This window comes from Carassius carassius, chromosome 17 (assembly GCF_963082965.1).
Source record: "Carassius carassius chromosome 17, fCarCar2.1, whole genome shotgun sequence".
NCBI classification, from domain to species: domain Eukaryota; kingdom Metazoa; phylum Chordata; class Actinopteri; order Cypriniformes; family Cyprinidae; genus Carassius; species Carassius carassius.
Genome location: NC_081771.1, coordinates 6,464,892 through 6,483,843, shown reverse-complemented (window position 1 = coordinate 6,483,843; position 18,952 = coordinate 6,464,892). Strand labels below are relative to the sequence as shown.

At 34.3% G+C, this 18,952-nt stretch overlaps 1 protein-coding gene across 1 annotated transcript; it reads left to right on the top strand.

The window, feature by feature from the left end:
• The first annotated feature begins 563 nt into the window (after nucleotides 1-563).
• cfap20dc (CFAP20 domain containing) lies at nucleotides 564-18,452 on the top strand. Its single transcript, XM_059497807.1, is given in 18 exon segments — nucleotides 564-788; nucleotides 1,168-1,283; nucleotides 1,439-1,560; nucleotides 2,364-2,501; nucleotides 4,116-4,293; nucleotides 4,443-4,558; nucleotides 5,253-5,293; nucleotides 5,295-5,385; nucleotides 8,943-9,107; nucleotides 9,110-9,189; nucleotides 12,556-12,790; nucleotides 12,793-12,890; nucleotides 14,801-14,973; nucleotides 15,494-15,563; nucleotides 16,532-16,552; nucleotides 16,555-16,595; nucleotides 18,145-18,236; nucleotides 18,424-18,452. Coding segments are annotated over 16 exon segments (1,602 nt in total). The 5' UTR covers nucleotides 564-788; nucleotides 1,168-1,283; nucleotides 1,439-1,526.
• The last annotated feature ends 500 nt before the right edge of the window (nucleotides 18,453-18,952 follow it).

Genomic DNA, 18,952 nt, shown 5'->3' with positions numbered 1-18,952 from the left:
TTATCATTTTACATTCCCATACCTGAAAGATGATTTGACTAGAAGCCAAACAAATTTTAAAATAATAAAAATAATAATTTGACCAATATCATGAACACCACTAATGCATGCAGCCCAAATAGCTTGTAACTTTAACGCAACAGTATGTGCAGTATTTTTTTTTTGTTTGTTTTTTTTCATTAGATATTGTAGGTAGATATTTAACTACTGAGGAGCATTTTTTAAAGCAAATAAAACATTTATTTTATTAAATCATTATAAATCTAGGTTTGATCTCAAGTAGGCTATTCCATCCCTATTTGCATTTAGTCTAAATGTAGGCTTACTGTAAGATTGGAAATGTATTTTATTTCTCCTTCAATACATTTTGAAATATATTTTGTTATATGAAGGTTACAACTAAATATATTTTTAATTAATATATAAATAAATAATATATTTCATTAATCTTTCATTAATATATAATCTATGTAATCAAATGTAGTGCACTTTTTTGACAGGAAAATGAAAACGTGCACATATTTGACATTTAACAATAATGAATGATGAATACAATTTTCCATTTTGTTAAGGCCTATAGATTTTTGTTGTTGTTGTTGTTATTATTTGAACATCTTCAAAGCCAGATTCATAACAAAAATGTAATATTGCCATAGGGATGCATTTAAGGATTGAGTATAAGGTTGAATCACGATTTATGCTTTATGTGTCTGTAAATCTCTTTCACATCTAATCTCCTGTTTCACGTTCCTACAGTTGGTCTGATTCAGAAGTTCCTGATTCTACAGGTAAACGCTCCATTGGAAAGAAATTTTTCTACTAAGTTTTTATAAGTCCCAGCTTTTTTTTTTTTTTTTTAATTCTTTTCAAATTTACTGTCATTGTTAACAGGTTCCTTCCGACATCTATTTTCAATCTGAAAACAATCTTGTTGTGCTGCTATGATATAGTTGAAATTCAGAGAAAGTGTAGAAGGTTTATTACCATGGAGGGTAAATTAATTCACACTTTCACACATGCAGATACCACTCCCACACATTCTTCTACACACACACACACACACACACACACACACACACACACACACACACACACACACACACACAAATCTTTCCATCTGCCCTACAGAGCAAGTAATTTGGTTAACTTTTCAATGCTGTCTTCCAGAGCCACTGACGAAGAGCATATAAAAGAAGAAACTCTACCTGTCTACTGTGCACAAAGAGCTCTCAGCAACCCCTTTGCATGCGAGAATACCTCTAATGTGCCTCAAACGCAATACTGTAAGTCCCGACTGCTGCAATCTCTGTGACTATCTGCAAATGAGCCATCAGATCAATTGATCTTAGCTTAGTGAGACACTTTGTAACATGACCACAAAAATGACCTGAAAAATGTTCTTGCGCTAGTAAGATAAGGTACGACTGTCTGTGTGCAGTGGTGTGATCTGTGTATCGATCTGAGATATTCAGAGGGACTCGCTTGCTGTCTCTGGATGGCATCATCACCTCCGCCGCATCTTCACGATGAAGGATGAACCTGCAGACTGCTTGGATGGAGGTTAGGGGAAAATGCATCCTGTGCTTAACTTTATGGATGCTATTTTGTGGCCCACTTTTGAGTTCACTTTAGTGTCCCATTACTTTAATTAGAGCATTCACAAACTGATCTTATTAAGATAATTGGATATGTTATATAAACTATTATCTGATGATCATAAATGTAATGCTTAGTGCATCCTAAATTCTTTGTTGTGCAAGTGCATGATTTTCCTCTTAATGTAAAAAAAAAAAAAAAAATTAAAATCAAATCCATAAAATATATTTATATGATACAATGTGAGAAATGTAGCTTGCAAATATATACAAACATCATCTGACCCCAAACTACTTTTTCCCTAGCTTCATTTAGGCTACATTTGCAATATAATAATAATAACATAAATTATAAACAAATATGTATTTAAAAACATTTTGTTAATATTAATTATACAATATATTAAACAAATAATAATAATAATTAAATGAAGTATACTGTAGTTAAACTGAATTCAAACATTCATAAAATATTTTCAAACTCACACAACAGAGGTGCAGAAAACTGCATATCTCACAGAAAACACAAAAGCTTCTCAAATGTTTTGTTTGACCTTGGCTGAATGTCTGAAAGTTGAGCATGTCTTTTCACTGACCGTTTGTTGAAAAGGATAAACAATTAATGGAAAGTGCCAAATGCTTCGCCTTAATATTCAGTTTTTGACATTTTAGCTTAGATCTGTTTATTTACTTGGTGAAGCATCTTCACAACATTGTTTTCTCATTGCCTGAAAACCGTCTACTTTTTGTATTTTACTCAATGTTTAGTAATAAGTAACGGTCCAAAAGAAGAGATTCTACAGAACTTTCAGTTTCCTGGTGAAGTTCAGCATGTTGTCCAGCTGGTGATCATGAAGACTTTGGGACAGTCTGATTTAAAGAGTGAATCTGCGAACTCAGATGTCAGTCAGTTACTTTATCGTTCAACAAAAATCCTTCTTTGCTTAGTTTCTATTTGTAGATTTGCATTTCGTTAACTGAGTCAAAGTTTTGTGTTTTTGCCTTTTGTTCTTTGCTAAACAGAAGGTCAGAACCTCTGCAGAACTCTCCTGCTATTTGCTGTCTGTTAGTTTGAGACGAGAAACACCTCTTGCCAAGAGAGCTCTAATCATCTCTGTTTAGTCACATACCTGTCCACTCTGCCAGCCCAGTGAGACCTTCATAGCTGTTCTTACGGATTTTATTTATCCAGACATCTGTTGGCCTCATATCACAGTGCCAGACTGCTGTCATCTCACAGATTCAGATTCTTGAAAAAGACTCAAATAGTGTAGATATAGCAAGATATTAATATAACAAGAGGTCAATCACTGACGAGAGGTGTTGGACTGTAATGAGATCATATAAAATGTTTCTACATATACAAATATTGCAACAAAAGACCACAGTCTCTCGTTCTACATTAATCCTTTTTCCCTGTTTCATCACCTAGCAACAGCGTATAAAAACATCGTGGGCCTTGTGTATGAAACCGTGTAGATGAAGCTTGGATCCTGAGCTGGCTGTTACATTGAAATGACAAATGGCAGTATTTTGTGTTTTGTTGCCAGATTGCCATGACCTTAACGCTGCTTTTTCTTGCAGCATTACGCTAAATAACAATTGAAAATAATTTGCAAACGAACAGATGGCAAGGGCCTCACAATTACAAGGATTATGAACATGAAAACAGTCTATTGTCCTAAAGGATGTCATGATATTGTTAGTCTAAATACAAATATTATGTGTTTTAATGCATCATCACTTCACTTGAATGGCAGATGTTAGAATACTCAGGGATTAATATGGGCCGAAACAATCCATCTTTTTCTTTCTTTCGTTTTTTTTCTTTCTTTCTTTCTTTCTTTCTTTCTTTCTTTCTTTCTTTCTTTTTATTTAGCATTACCTTACCTCTAATTCTTTTTAAATATCTAAAGATTTTAAGAACCTAATGAGCCGTTTTTTTAACCTCTAGAAAAAACTCTTTAAAATAATTAAAATATAAATAAATAAACAAGTTTGCATCCAGTATGCTTTTTTATTGAGCATCATATTTGATAGATCATGCTTTTATTGGTCCATATAGTATGATATGGTTAGAATATGGAGCTCATCCAAAAATAAGTGTGTGTGTGTTGGGGGGGGCACCTCAAATTTATTCAAAGGCAAAAAACTAAGCACAAATGTGCAATTAGATACATTTGCTATTATTTATATGGCTAAAAACTAAAAATAAAATTGTGATAAATTGTAAATCAGTGAAATTTTTTATAGTAAAGCAAACTACTACATAGAAAGCATGTAAATATTAGTAATCACTTTATTTCGCCCAATAATATTTCATAGTAAGATGATATTTAAATGCTTAGTTTTATAACCAAGGCTCTGTAGCTTTAAATATTACTTACAATTTAAAACTTATTTTATTATTTTTTATATAATTCAGAAACCTTAGAAATGTGCATATCAAATTTAAATGGGGCTTTATAGGGTTATATCAGCTAAGTTTTTGTAAGTGTTTTGTGCATGTCTGTTTACTAGAAACGACAGGTGGTTTCAAAGCATTCTTCATAAGGGGTCCTACACAGCGGGACTCATTCCATATCGCTTTCGGGTCAAAAGTTCTCGGACCCCCTCTGCACACCGCCAGGAAGAGTAGCACATCTGCAAACAGGAAAGAAGAAAGACCCAAGTCTGAACTGAGCCTCAGCATACCGTCAGGCAAATACACATTCGTTTATTTTGTTGACACATAAAATTATAGTTTATTTTGAGGTTAATTAAAATTTTGGTACAAAATTACATTTTAGAAGGAATGTAGTTTGGGTAAAGCTATCTTTGTAGTACTTTATTATGTTTCCCGAATATTGGCAGAACTGAAAATGTACAGCCACGACCTCCACTTGAAAGGCCATCCGCTGAGAAAATGGGCTCTAGGAGACCACAGAGAATCCAGAATGTGAGGAGAGAATAATCAAACACAGGCGAGTTTATTAAATACACCGTATATATTGATTAAAAGTTTGGTGTTGGTAAAAACAAGTCTCTTATGTGCACCAATGCTGCATTTATTTGGTAAAAAATACAATAAAACCATAATATTGTGAATTATTATTATTATTGCAAATTATTGTTTTTAACAGCAATTAGTCCAATCTTTATTGTCATTCTAAAATGCTGTGCAGTTGTGCTTCTTGGAATTTCCATGGAAACTGTGATACATTTTCAAGATTCTTTAAAAACAGCATTTATTTGAGATATACAATTTTTGTAGCATTATAAAGGTCTTTATAAACATCAATAAACGTCACCTTTAATCAAATTATCTTTCCAAATTCTTTATACTCATACTGACACCAAACTTTTGAAAGCTAGAGTATTTTTTTCAGTAAATGATAGGATTTATGTCTGTCATTACAAATCACTTTTATTTTTATATTATTTATTTTTTGATTATTGATTAAAACAGGACTTTTCATGTGCTCAGTACTGATATTTTGCCTTCGGCCATCAAAATCTTGCACTTGTTTTTAAAAAAAATAATAATAATCAGACGGATGACTTTCCCCCTGGAGATTCATGCCACGAGTTCTCTTGAAATTAATTCCTTGTTGACTTTTGAAGTCTGCTACTACAAAGTCATTGTATTTTATTTTGGTCTTATATGTACTCTCAAAGATGAAGAAAGTAGCAAAATTAGCCTGGACCCAGAGGGACCTGCAGCTTCAAGGAAAAATTGCATTATCTTCACTTCACATTCTGGGATCTGATTTACCAGTAGAAGGCAAACTAACCAATCCAGTTCTACGAGGTGAGTAATTACTATGTGTTGCTCACATGTTATAGTATTGTTCCATATTTTATGAAGTTGGCATCATTGATTCTTTTGCTTTTCTGTTTAAATCTGTATGTGAAGCTGCTTTGAAACAATCTCTATTGTATAAAGCACTATATAAATAAAGATGATTTGACCAAAGGTCTAGCAAAGCAAACATTCCAAATGAGTGATACTGGAATCTGTCTCGACGCCGGCACAGAGAACATGAGCAGTTGTTCCACATTAACAATCCTTTCCTGCGGAGTAGGTCTAACTCGAACTTCCCTTTAGCAGAGGAAAGAGAGTTCATTAGTGGTAATGGGACATTAAGTACACTGTGTAGGTCAAAAAGAAGTCTCCTGGGTTCAGGCAAGCTTGCACTGTGCGCAATTAGAAAAGGTGATTACATTATAAGGCTGTTCAAAAACGTGCCAGGAATCAAAATATGCTAAACCCCTCAGAATGGCAAGAGAGAAGGCAGCTCTTGAGAGGTGCTCTGTGAGCGTGCATGCTTTAATTAGATGAAACGCTACTCTGTGAAGAGCTTAATAGAGCCTTTACATCACTTTATCTGACATGGCTATTATGTTGCTGTTTTCCTATTTCATTTTAATATGTAATCAGTTGATTAGCCGATAATGTCTTTATGATCCATGCATGTAAGCAAAACAAACAGAACAAAACACAGGCCGTTCAAAACAGCCCATAGGAAAGGAAATCACAAATGAGATCTTTGTATCTTAGCTGGACAGCAATAAAACTAAATAGAGAAAAACATGGAGATGGTCGAAGTATAGGTTGTGATGTGAAAAAGACTTCAGTGATCTCAGAAAGTCTTTGCACAGTTCATCCAATAATACAAATTTGCTGAAAGATTACTCACCCTTAGGACACCTAAGATGTAAATGAGTTTGTGTATTCATTGGAACAGAAATGAAAGAAGAAGAAAAAAATCATTACACTACTTCCTCACCAAGAGATCATCTGCAATGAATGGGTGCCGTCAGAATGAGAGTCCAAGCATGACAATAATCCTCAAGTAATCCAAAACAAGTTAACATCTTGTAAAGCAAAAGTGTTTGTAGTAAACAACTCCATCATTAAGATGTTAAGATGTTTGTTAATTTCAAACTGTTTCTTTCAGCTAAAATACGTGTCCACTGTCCATAACATTTCTTTATCCAGTGAAAAAGTGATCTCACATGAATCAGGAAAGAAATATGCACAGATTAAGCACTGTTATAAGCAAATATGTGGGTGGATTTGAACATGAGAGAATGGACTTTTCCACTGGAGGAAGCATTGTTATGGATTATGGACTGGTATTTTGGCCATAAATGATGAAGTTTAAAGTTAAAACACCAAATTATGTTTTTCTTTTCTTATAGACACATACTGTAGTTGTTGTACTATCATTCTGACGTCAAGTGATAAAATGCTCTTTCTGCTCCAATAAAGAAACAAACTCTGTCTATATCTTGAATGGCCTGAGGCTGAGCATATGTTTTTTTTAGCAAAGTGACATTTTTTGGGTAAAATATTCTTTTAAATGAAACATAGTTGAGAAGTCTTATGAGCTATAAAAGAGCAACCACTGAGCAATAAAAAAAAATATTTGCAGTAAAATTACAACATTAATCTAAATGCTATGATCTAATAGTTCACATGACATTATGCCAAATGTAGTGTCGTCAAAATGCCCTGTGGATTGGTGGGGGACGATGACAGTCATCAGCCAGAGTTATCTAAAGCAAAAAAACAATTTGTTTGGATCTCCAATGCCCTTTCTTTGTCCTTGTCTCTAAGTACGAGAAAGTACAGCTTAGGTTCACAGTTCACAGCGGTTTAGACTTTTTGCTGCTGTGCATTTTGCTGAAGCAGATCAAAGCGCTGTACACTCACACAGAAAATTCATCACTTGGTCTCTGCGGTGTCTTTTGCTCCCTGCTCTCTGGGTGTCTTCTCTTTAGTATGAGGGCATGCAGACCCCACAGGCACACATCGCCCCGTCTGAATTATGATCTTACTGTACCATTGCTCCCTATCTACTAATGATGCTGTTTTTGTGTCAGTGGGAAAGCCAGAAAGTCCCCACACCCTCTCCCCGATTCCTGAACCCATACACACACACACACACACACACACACACAAAGCAAGTTAATGTTATTTTTCCGTTATTCCCCTTGGACCGCAGATGTAAATTCCTGCCATCTACATCTTTAAATTATCGTTTCAATGTGTCTCCCCATTTATGTATATTTTAAGGCGGAATTAAAGCATAATGCTGCAGTTATCAAATGAAAGAGGTTGGAAGAGTCCTATAAATTCCTGCTCGCCCTCATTTAGCAAGCGTAGTAGAATTCATCTCAAGTCTTCAAGGATTGTGCTTCTGCATTTATTTGCATATGCTCATTAAAATGTACACGGACAAAGAACACGAGTGCCACTATAAAAAATGAAAGCCGAAACATTATGTTTAGTAATTACATCTTCATTATTGATCTTTATAGAAACAGTAAGTCAGTGGAAGAAAGAGAACCAAGTAGAAGTTGTTTTCTCAACATTATTACCATCAGGCCTTTTTTTCAACAGCTTTTTTCACAGAAATGGTGCACTTTGGCAAATAAACAAAAGCAAAATCTCTCTCCTTAAATATTTTTATGTATCGTCTCTACTGTTATTGCCAATGTAAGTGTTAAAAATATTTCTAAAAATTACATTTACACTCCCATTTAAAGATTTGGTGTCAGATTTTTTTATTAAAGTCTTTTTTGCTCACCTAAGCTGCATAAATTTTATTTGTTCGAAATGCATTAAAACAGTATTTTTGTGAAATAATATTACAATTTAAATAATCATTTCATATTTTAGTCATTCTAAATGCTGATTTGGTGCTTAACATTATCGATGTTGAAAACAGTCGTGCCATTTAATATTTTGGTGGAAACTGTGAAAGTTCAAAAGAACAACATTTCTTAATTTTTAATAACAATGGAAACATCTTTACTGTAATTTAATGAATAACACTAGTAATTTCTTAAAAATAAGTAAATAAATTACTAACCCATAAACTTTTGAATGGTGGTTAACATAGTTGCTAAAAAAGTATTGGGACTATTTTTGATACTTAGGCACACACAAATATATGAATTTCTGTGCATTATACTTGTCTTCACAATTAGATAGTGTCCAATTATTTTTTGTCTAAATTTTTAACAATACATCTATTGTTTTATCAAACTTCTTTGTAAAATTGTTGATTAAACATTTTTCATTAAAATACTGTAAATGCCACTTTGTGTTTGTTATACAGTACACAGATATTTATACATTTTTATGTGTGGCCTATGACTTGTCAATCAGTCAAAATAAAGCCAGACAGTATTTATAAACAAGACAAAATACTAACATATACAAAGTACAGCACATTTTAGATGGCAAAAATGGTGATATTACCTGTAAATCTTCCTGTCATATTTCTGCAGATTGTGCTTCTAGTGCAGATACATCTGGGTCAGCCTTCAAGCCTCCATGTGCTGCTTCACCTCCAGAGCGTCTGCTGACTACAGATGATGCTGACCTTTGTGACACAGAAACTGAGTTCTCTCTCAGCGAAGAGGAATACGAAGAAGAAGTCTTCACTTTCTCCTCATGCCCTCACTCTGCCAGACAGAATCAGGCTAGTTGCAACCCTGTTGAGGATTTGACCTTTGGCCTTAAGGTCACAAGCTGGTAACAGAAGGAAAGCGCAAAGATGCTCGTCTGGAGGATGATTTTGTCAGTAGTGAGAGTGAAGAGGTATGGCACGCAGACAACATACACATACTTTAACATGCAGAGACAGTAATAAATGTATGGCTTTGACATAGATTGATTAAAAGGACTTGAGGCTTGCTTCTCAAATCTAATTAACAGATTTGAGGACATTCAGAATGTTACTAGAGTAGTATAAGCGTTTACTCTATTTGGTTATCAAGTGGCTAGTACAGCTGCACAATAGATAATTATAGCTAAATTGTGGACAAAACAGACATACAAAATTAAGTAAGCTCTTAGTCTTGTCCTATTGTAATCAAATCTTCGTATGAAATCACTAAGAGAAAATGCATTGTTTCTGTCAGATTGGATAAGTCGGATGATATTATTATTTCATGAGGAATATAAGTTGGTGTAATTAAAGCATAATGCTGCAGTTATCAAATGAAAGAGGTTGGATGAATTCTATAAATTCCTTCTCACCCTCAGTTGGCAAGCGTAGTAGAATTCATCTTAATCTTCAAGGATTGTGCTTCTGCATTTATTTGCATATGCTCATTAAAATGAATGCAGGCGAGAAACATGAGTGTCACTATAAAAAATGAAAGGCAACATTATATTTAGTATTTAGATTTCTATTATTGATCTTTATTGAAACAGTAAGTCAGCTGAAGAAAGTAGAAATCGTTTTCTCAACATTATTTCCATCAGACCTCCTTTTCAGTTGTGCTTTTTTTAAAGAATGAGTGCACTTAGGCAGGGCTGATGCCTTATTTTCTTTTTTTAAGTTGGGATTTTTAGCAGTCATTTAATTTATAATAATAAATCAATAATAATTTTTTTTTAATGAAAATGTATTTCATCCATCTTCTAAACTGTGTGTACGATGTTGGTTCACAGTAATATTGAAGTTTTTTTTATTTTCAATGACGTCAAAATGAAACTAAACTAAACAAAACACAAAAATAAAAAAAGTATTTCCAATATCATCAACATAAAAAAAAATGACAATGCTGTCACTGTTTACTCATTTTTAGGTTGTTTTAAACCAGAATGCATTTTTTCTTTTGTAAAGCAAAAAATAAGATATTTTAAAACATTACAATAAAACAATAAAAGTATTTTTTTAAAGAGTTTAATATAAAATATATTTTTCTCATTGCTTACTCACCTTGATGTTTCAAACTAGCATGCATCTCTTTCTTCTTTGGAACATAAAAGATATTTTGAAAATATCCTCACAATTACATTAAATAAATAATAAAATAAAATAAAAGATGTCCTTACGACAAAAATTTTAAGCAATAAAATAAAATTAAATGAAATAATCAGTGTATATTCAAAGGTACTTTACATTTTGTTAATCCTTTAATTTTGTTCAAATTATACACATTTGTTGAGACACCTGTCAAAAAATCAATTCTCCTTTATCGCTACAGATGCTTGTACTGTAGAAATATGCAAACACAACATCATCAACAATTCCCCATCTCCTTAACACATTGCCTGCATTGTTTTCTTTCCAAGTTCCCTTCTCAAGGAAATACGTGGTGGAGTCTAGTGAAAAATCTAGTGGAAAAATCTAGCAGGGTCATCTGTTAATGATACATATACACACACACCACCTGATTGAGGCCCCCAGGGGCCCTGCCATTCAGCTAAATCCATAGAAAAAAAGTAGTTTTCTTCAGTTCAGTTCATTTCTGAGGAGACAGCATTGAGCTCTACGATGCTTTTGGGTTCTGTGTCCACTGAGAGGAACATCATTTATTACTCGCAGTCTGTTTCGTCTCCTCCTGGGAAATCAGTCTCATCTTTGGCATACATATGTTCTGCTGCACTTAATTAGACATTTGTGATTGATACCGCTGACAGTTTTATTTGTTGTTTATTTCCCCTTCCGTCCTTGAAAAATTCCCTTTTCATGTAATTTTTTCTTTGTTTTTCATCTGTATTCTCCAAAAACGTAGATGTCTGCATTTGTCTTCTTATTACTAATGGGAGATGAAAAAAAGAAGAAATAATGACCGCTTTGAGTATTCTGAACATTATGTTTATGTTGTACCTCTATAACTTGCTCCTGTGTAAATCATTTCCTCTAGAAGCAGAGGTGATTATATTCGCCTAATGACTTTCATTAATGCCACAGAGTTGTCATCGGAAGACGGATGAAGCAGTAACATATTGAAACTCATCTGCAACCCAGCGTAATAACCACTAAACACATTGAATTTCGTAGAGAGCCTGACCAGTCTAAATAAATTCATTGTAAATAGATATAGAGTCGCGCCAGGCTGATGTGTGTTTACCGAATGTCAGCATTTCACATAGTGAGAGGAGATGACACTTTTTTTTTATCAAAAAAATAAAAAGCTGATATATTAAAACTGGTCCCTTCAGGGGATATGAAGGTGGAAAGAAAGTAGACAAAACTCTGGCTGATCTGATGGCTCGATTGGCCGTGCCCTTTTAGTGAGGTTGTCATCATTAGTGTGAAGCTTGCTGTTTAAGACCATTAGTGTAGATCAAAGCCTCACTAGTTTAAAGACCTTATCTTTTCCAAAACAGAGCAAAGACAGACAACTTTCCGGGCACAGTGTCACCCTGATTAATTACAGGTAACTCTGATGTTACTCCGCCCGCGCCAGACTGTCTCGCGTTGTGGCTATTAATGCGTTTCATCTGTGACAGCGTTGGCGTTCGTGGCTCCGAGACCCTTGCAAGAGATTTCATCATTCTCTTTATGACTCCATCACAAGTTTGTTGATAAATTTAATATTTGTAGTTTTAGGGGGAATTTTGATATATCAACGGATTTCCTTCCTTATGTTAATGGCCCAGGCTGAAAGAAAATGATTAAGCGTAGTGACGCTATTCATTTTGATATGTCATAATTAGTGATGCTTGCTAAGGAGGTTTATTTGAAAAAGAAAGAGAGACAAAAACAACTGTTCCTTAAAGTAGTAGTTCACCCAAAAATAAAAGTATGCTGAGATTTTACTCACCTTCAAACCATCAAAGATGTAGATGGGTTTTTTTCTTCATCGGTACAGATTTGGAGAAATCATTTAGAAAACACATTATTTGGCAGTGAATGGGTGCCATCAGAGAGGATAAACAGCTGATAAAAATAACACAATAATCTACACAACTTCCATCTAAAATACAAATTTAAATTTTTGTGTGAACTAAGTCCTTTGTGTTACAACCAAAAACAAGCAGAAAATCCCATAGACTAATTAAAGGCAACTAGAATATAATAAAGACTACTAAACTATCTCCTAGTAACAATCCTAGCAACAACCCACTACACACTACCATTGTCAGAAAAAAAAAAATTGTAGAAATGAAAAATGTAGTTTTCATTCAAACTGTTTCTAACACTAATTGCTTCGTTTTGCTTCACAGGATGAAAAACATACCAAGTTCCTTCAGAGATGTGCAGTCCATTCCATTATTGCTCCCCCACCACCTCCTTCAGTTAAAAAATACACAGTCCTACCCAAGTTCTTTTGTGAGCCAATTAAGACTCAGGCCTCCACAGTCCAGCATGTCTCTGAAGGACCAAAGAGACATCAACCCCTGCGAATAGCGCCAGCCCACTGCCTCTCACCCAATACCAGACAAGGGAGCGGACTGGATCGTCCAAAGCTGGCAGAGCGTTGCCTGATGGAGATACCAGGATATCTATCAACAGAGCATCTGGGTGAGAAATTTCACAGAAGAATTATGGCCTCCAAAAAGTGAGCCAGTTTACCTTTTGAAGGGATAAAAAAGAAGAAAATTATATTATCAATTAATTACCCTCAAATCCTTTTAAGCCTGTATGGATTTCTTCTGTTTGTTGTTTTTAAGATTGTCTTATTGTCTTTGTCTATACAATGAAAGTCAAAGGGTTAAAATAAAATAAAATAATTGTAATTGTAATTAAAATAATTAATATGCATTCAAGCAAAAATCAAGACAAAATTCTTATGTGTTCAGCAGAAGAAAGAAACTCGTTTGGAACAACATCAAAGTGAGTAAAGATGACAGAATAATCCCTTTGAGTAATCAGCACAAATTTGCAAGCATAATTTATGTAAGATAGAGAAACGACACTCAAAATATATACTAAACCCTCAAAAGGTCATCAAATCTGAATCAGGAGAGAAATATGCAAGCATAATTGATGTAATATAGAGAAAAGACATTCAGAATAGTATAAACAAGCACTTAGGTTTTGTGGAGTGAACCCACACCAATCACATGGCCTTGTGTTCATGTGGATGAAATGTTTTTTTAACCGTAGCAAGCATGCATGGGATCAAATCAAGCACATACTTCAGCTGAATTGGTGCACTCCGGCAGAGTGGCTTGTTTATTAGGGCCTCTGTTCTTATTGTAATTTCAGAACTGGTGTGGTTCTTATCTTCCCCAGGCTGGATATTTTAATCTGAATCCATTCAGATTGAGGGGAGTTGTTTGTGCCCTTGCATCACTGATGCATTTGGAAATCGCAAATGGCAAAATTACAATAAAATTACTTTGTCGTGTACATCTGTCCTATATAGACACAAATTAGTGATGTTTACATTCCAAAGACAATAAAAACATCATTGTAAATAAAGCAAAGATAATTAGAGTATGTTTGACATGAAACTACCATTTCTGTCTTTTAACTTCTACATTTCATGTTTAAATGTGCGTGTTGCCATTGTTTTGTAATTAACTGTGAAATTTAATAGCAATTTCTAAATAGAAATAGTTTCAAAGTAAATCCTACTCCAATTTTTTTCAGTGTGTACACAATCATATACATTGCATTTTAGTTTTACTTGAAAAGGATAATTCAACCCAAAATAAAAATATTCATTTAATATAAATCATTTCTTTCTTCTGCAAGACGCAAAGATATTTTGAGAAAATAAATAAATGAAAATGAAATAATCATGTACACAAAATAACCTTCACTACAGATGCATGCAAGAAAGAGCTATACAAAATAAGTTATTTTGAAGAATATCCACACAAATTTCCTGTGTTGAGCATACAATTAAGGTCAATGGGGAACAGTATTGTTTTTGACTTCACCTGAATGGAAAAAAACTGCTGAAACATTCTTTAAAATATCAGAACGGCAAAATGACAGAATTGTTTGAATAAACTTGCGAAGCGTTAGCCTTCAGCAAAGTCTCCATTTCATCTCATTGTTTACGAACGACTGGGATATCAAAGAAAACTCATTAGCGTTCTCTTAGAGGTGGGAACACGTTTGGACTAATACGGGTCTAAGCATTTAGCACAACTACCGCAGACTCTCACCACAGGTCTGAAACGGTCATTAACTAAATACTTTAAATCTAGTTTGATGTGGGAATTACTGAGGATCATTATGGATGCCCCAAAACACTACTTTCCCCATTTAAAAATATTTGATGCTGGTGAAGTTTGCTGAGCTTATCTGGAAGGTTGCTCATAGATCCAGGTAGGACTTCATATAAGTGGATTTCTAAGCAGCAGGCAGCCTTTCCTGCTGATGTCTTGGCCTTAATGGGGTTGCCAATTAGCTTGCAAGCTTTGATTGATTGCTTGCTAATTAGCTATACCCAGTAATGATCAGTCTTATTACAAAGTAGCACTGATGAAGAAATGAGATTTTAGGGCTTTACAGGTGAGTGTAGATGAGAGGGTTCAACATTTGGGCTCCAGCAGGTGTGATCTGAGGAGAAGTCAAGATGAAGAGGATGAGGAAGATGAGCTGTGAATGTTGGCCAGTTTGAAGAGAGAGCAGGAGGAAGAAGGAGACATGGACATGGGTGGCCCGGGCCTTAGTGCATCACAGGTAGGAAATTAATATTCATATTTCAGCCTAAATCAAAACAAGAAAGCAATGAAGAAATTATATACAACTATATTACACTTTTTTTATTTTTATTTTAATATTTCAGATATTTTTATATACACATTACTGTTCTATAGTTTGGGGTCAGTGGGATTTTTGTATTTATTTTATTTTAAAATACATTTGTGAACATTTCTGAACAACAGATTTATGTCAAATAATTGTTTGTCTTTCTATTCTTTTGAGTAATCCTGAAAAAGTTAGCACAAAATATTGAGCAGCACAAATGTTTAATGGTACTCATGGATGCTTTAGACTGAACTAACATTTTGCAATGTTACAGTATTTTTGATAAATGGTATGGTAATGCCTTGGTAAGTATATAGGATTCAACATGGATAGTAAAATATTTCTGACTTGATCCATATGAAACACATGTTCTTTCCAGGTGTTGTGAGTCTGAATATAAAAAGACCATACCATAAATAAACACTTTTATCTTCTGTCAAGTTTTTTTATTGCAGCGCACTGCAATATAAGTCTGAGTGCAAGCAGCGATGACACCTCAAACTGGACTCAGTGTATACCTTTGGTGGGCTTTCAAACCACACACATACACTGTACAGACATTTACGGCAGTTATAATTACAGAAGTCAAGCACATTGCCGCACTTGAGCGCAGCGCAGGAAGGCATGAATTCCTTCATTATTAGGCTCCTCAGTTGCACAGGGTGCTTTGTATGGATGAACTGGAGCTAGCAGGCAAATAATAGAGAGAATATTAAAACTGTTTTCCTATAAAGAAGGGCAATCAAACAGTTTATATAAAAACCTACTAATTAGAGTGAAATAAACACCCATGGCATTTCAATATCAGACCCTATCCATCAGTTGTTGATGCTGTTGTTGTCTGTTGATTCGAAAGATATGCTGCAACTGTTAATCATGCCTGGTGGCCTGATACTGAGAAACTGCAAATTAGTGGACTGTACCGACTGTGAAAACATAGCAGTACTGCCCCCATCAGGTGAGAAAAAACATGCACAATCATTAAGTGCTTCAAGTTGTGCCTCAGGTAACCAGATTTTACATGAGACATCCAGTGGCGAAACGACCAAGTAACAAATCATTTATCATGCAGAAGTAAAGGAAAACTGTCAAATTTATATTCAAAGATATAGTTTTAAAAATCATTCTGAATAAATAAAAAATAAATTACCAAAAATTGCATTATCCACAACAATGTCACTGAGGATTCGTGAGGAATGATATCAGTGGAATCGCTTTCTAAATTTTTTTTTTTTTTTTTTTCAGTTAATGGAACAGCATTAATATTAGACTCTATCAGAAAAGACCTGCAACTCAGTTTTGATTCATGGCCCACCGATTAAGAATCACTGCTACAAACTATAAAGGCTTAAATCCTTATTTTACAGCAAGGAATGCAGTTATCCAGAACATATTATATTTTCCCCTACTAGACTGGAGCTAATAGTGGGTAGATATGGCCCCCGAACCCGACTGTAAATGTACAGTGCTTATTCTCTCTGTGCTTCATAGCCAGTGGATCAAGGCCAGCACTATATCAGGAAGAAATGTACCCTCTTCTTCACTCTAATCCCAGGTAAGAAAAAAAAAAAAAAAAAGAAAAACAGGATTTTTAGCCTCTGTAAGTCTGTGAGGCATAACTCTAAGCCATTATGCTAAGCCTGTCAGTATCTTAAGTGTTGAGGCTCAGACATGAATGAGTCATTTCAGAACTTTATCATGCGAGTCCATAAGAGAACTCTCGTCAGCCCTCAGGCTCAAGCACGTTCAAGAATTTGGACTTCTGAAAAGTGGTAAGAAAATATGATCGGGATAGCTTGGGCACTGAACATTTTGAAGTTTCCATTGACAATTGTATCCAATGGCTCCAGGATACTAAAAAGAACTTTTGAACATCAAAGCATAAAAAGAGAGCAGGTGGTGTGCTCCTCTAAATTTTATGCCAACCTTCAAAAGATTTGTTTGCCATTCATTTCATGACAAACCTTTCAGACTGTCTACATTACGGAGCACCTTATTTCTTTTTTGTCTCCTTTTTTTCCCTTAGTTTTTGACTTTAGTAATATATTAATAATCATCATCATCATTTAATACTATTTTGTTTATATAATTTTATTTACACCATTAATATTATTATTTAAAATATAGTTTAATTATAATGACAATAATTAGTAGTAGCAGTATATGAATAACGAGTTAAAATGTTTATATCATATTTATACACTACTACTAATAATATCTATGTCAAATGGTCATGATAATGATGATAAAATGTGTATTATTATAAAAAATATTATTATTAATAGTAGTAAAAATATAATGATAATAATGACAATTAAAACAATAATTATTAGTATTATTGTATTTTTAGCATGAATTGCATAAACAGAATTATTATAAATTATTGTAACATTATTAATAGTAGTAGCAGCAGCAGTATATGAAAGACGCAAATAAATAAATAAAATATACACTGCGATAATTAAACATAATTTAATTTTAGTTGTAAACTGATTCTGCGTTTATAAGTAGACCTTTAAATATAAATTAACCGATCAAAAAATAATTTATGGAGTTGTTTTTGTACACACAGCATAACTATGGCTAGTTTCCTACGCAGAACTTTTCCTGTCAAGGGAAGCTGCCCACACTGCCACGCCTCGGTGATTAATTAAGCATGGTTGTCAGGGACAATGAATAAGCGGGAGTTATGCATGTGCTCAGAGGCTTGCATGTGTCACCTAGCTGTCACCGCTGCAGCAGAGCTCGCTGGGAGGTCATCATCCACCTCCCTCCCGTCTCACCAGGGAGCCCGTCCATCAACACCACATGGTGCCTTAAAAGTGTCATGTAAATGAGAGGATATGAAAGAAAGAGACATGCAGAAGGGGGGTCTTTCATTCACAACAAGAGGTAACATGTTAGTGACAGAGCAGGAATTTTGAAAATGGGCTTTGATGTAGTTTCATATGATTCCAGAAGCTTTAGTTTAATTAAACTATAAATCATAAGCAGAATAACTTATTTTTAGGACCATTAAAACCCTGGCTCCCAATTAAAAAAAAAAATAATATTATTAATTATACTCTATATTTGAATGAGTATATAGTTTAAACCTCTTGTAGAGAATGGATGGATGTCCTCAGCCTTCCAATAGTTAATCCAAATCAACAGATGGCAGATGGGAAAGGAGACCACGGCAAGGTCTCACCCAGAGGTATGACACCAGAAAAATCCCCATCCTGGGCTCATATTCTCAACCCTTTGTTGCTAAAAATAAATTGTGAGCTAGATTTCTCTTGGACGGAGAAGAACTGGTATAATTACATTCATGATTGATTTTTCCTTCTTCATCTAAAACCCACAGTGATATTTCTGTGACAAGACTCTTAAAATCTCTGTAGGCGAGTTATCAGGGTTTTCAGGATATTGAGTATTTCTAAAGGCAGGATTATTTTTGAAAGTCTTTGTTAGAAAACATATTAACTGTTATTGAAAGATTTTATGAACAATTTATGGGGTAAATTGTCTCTATGAGAAATGAAAACCTTCAGTTAAATTGCCTATTAGAAGCTTCTGAATGGCTTTTACTGAAATCAGTATTGAGACACAAAACAATTGCTATATATATATAACCTCTCTCATAACTTTTTTTCTCTGTGCCATCCACATGGTCTGTGTTGCACAACATCAGCGGAGAAGAAGAGTTTCTCTTGCCTCAGCTGTTACTTTGATACATATTCTGGGAAATATTATGAACCGCTCTGATCCCGAGATGAGTTACACAGCCATGCTATTCAATACTGCCAATTACATGTATAGAGTAGTGTCTTGTCCTTCATAACATTTAAAAATTGTAATGGAAATTTGGGATTTAAAGTTTATTTTATTTTTTACTGTTTCTAATGTAATATCGGTTTTTAGTAATATATT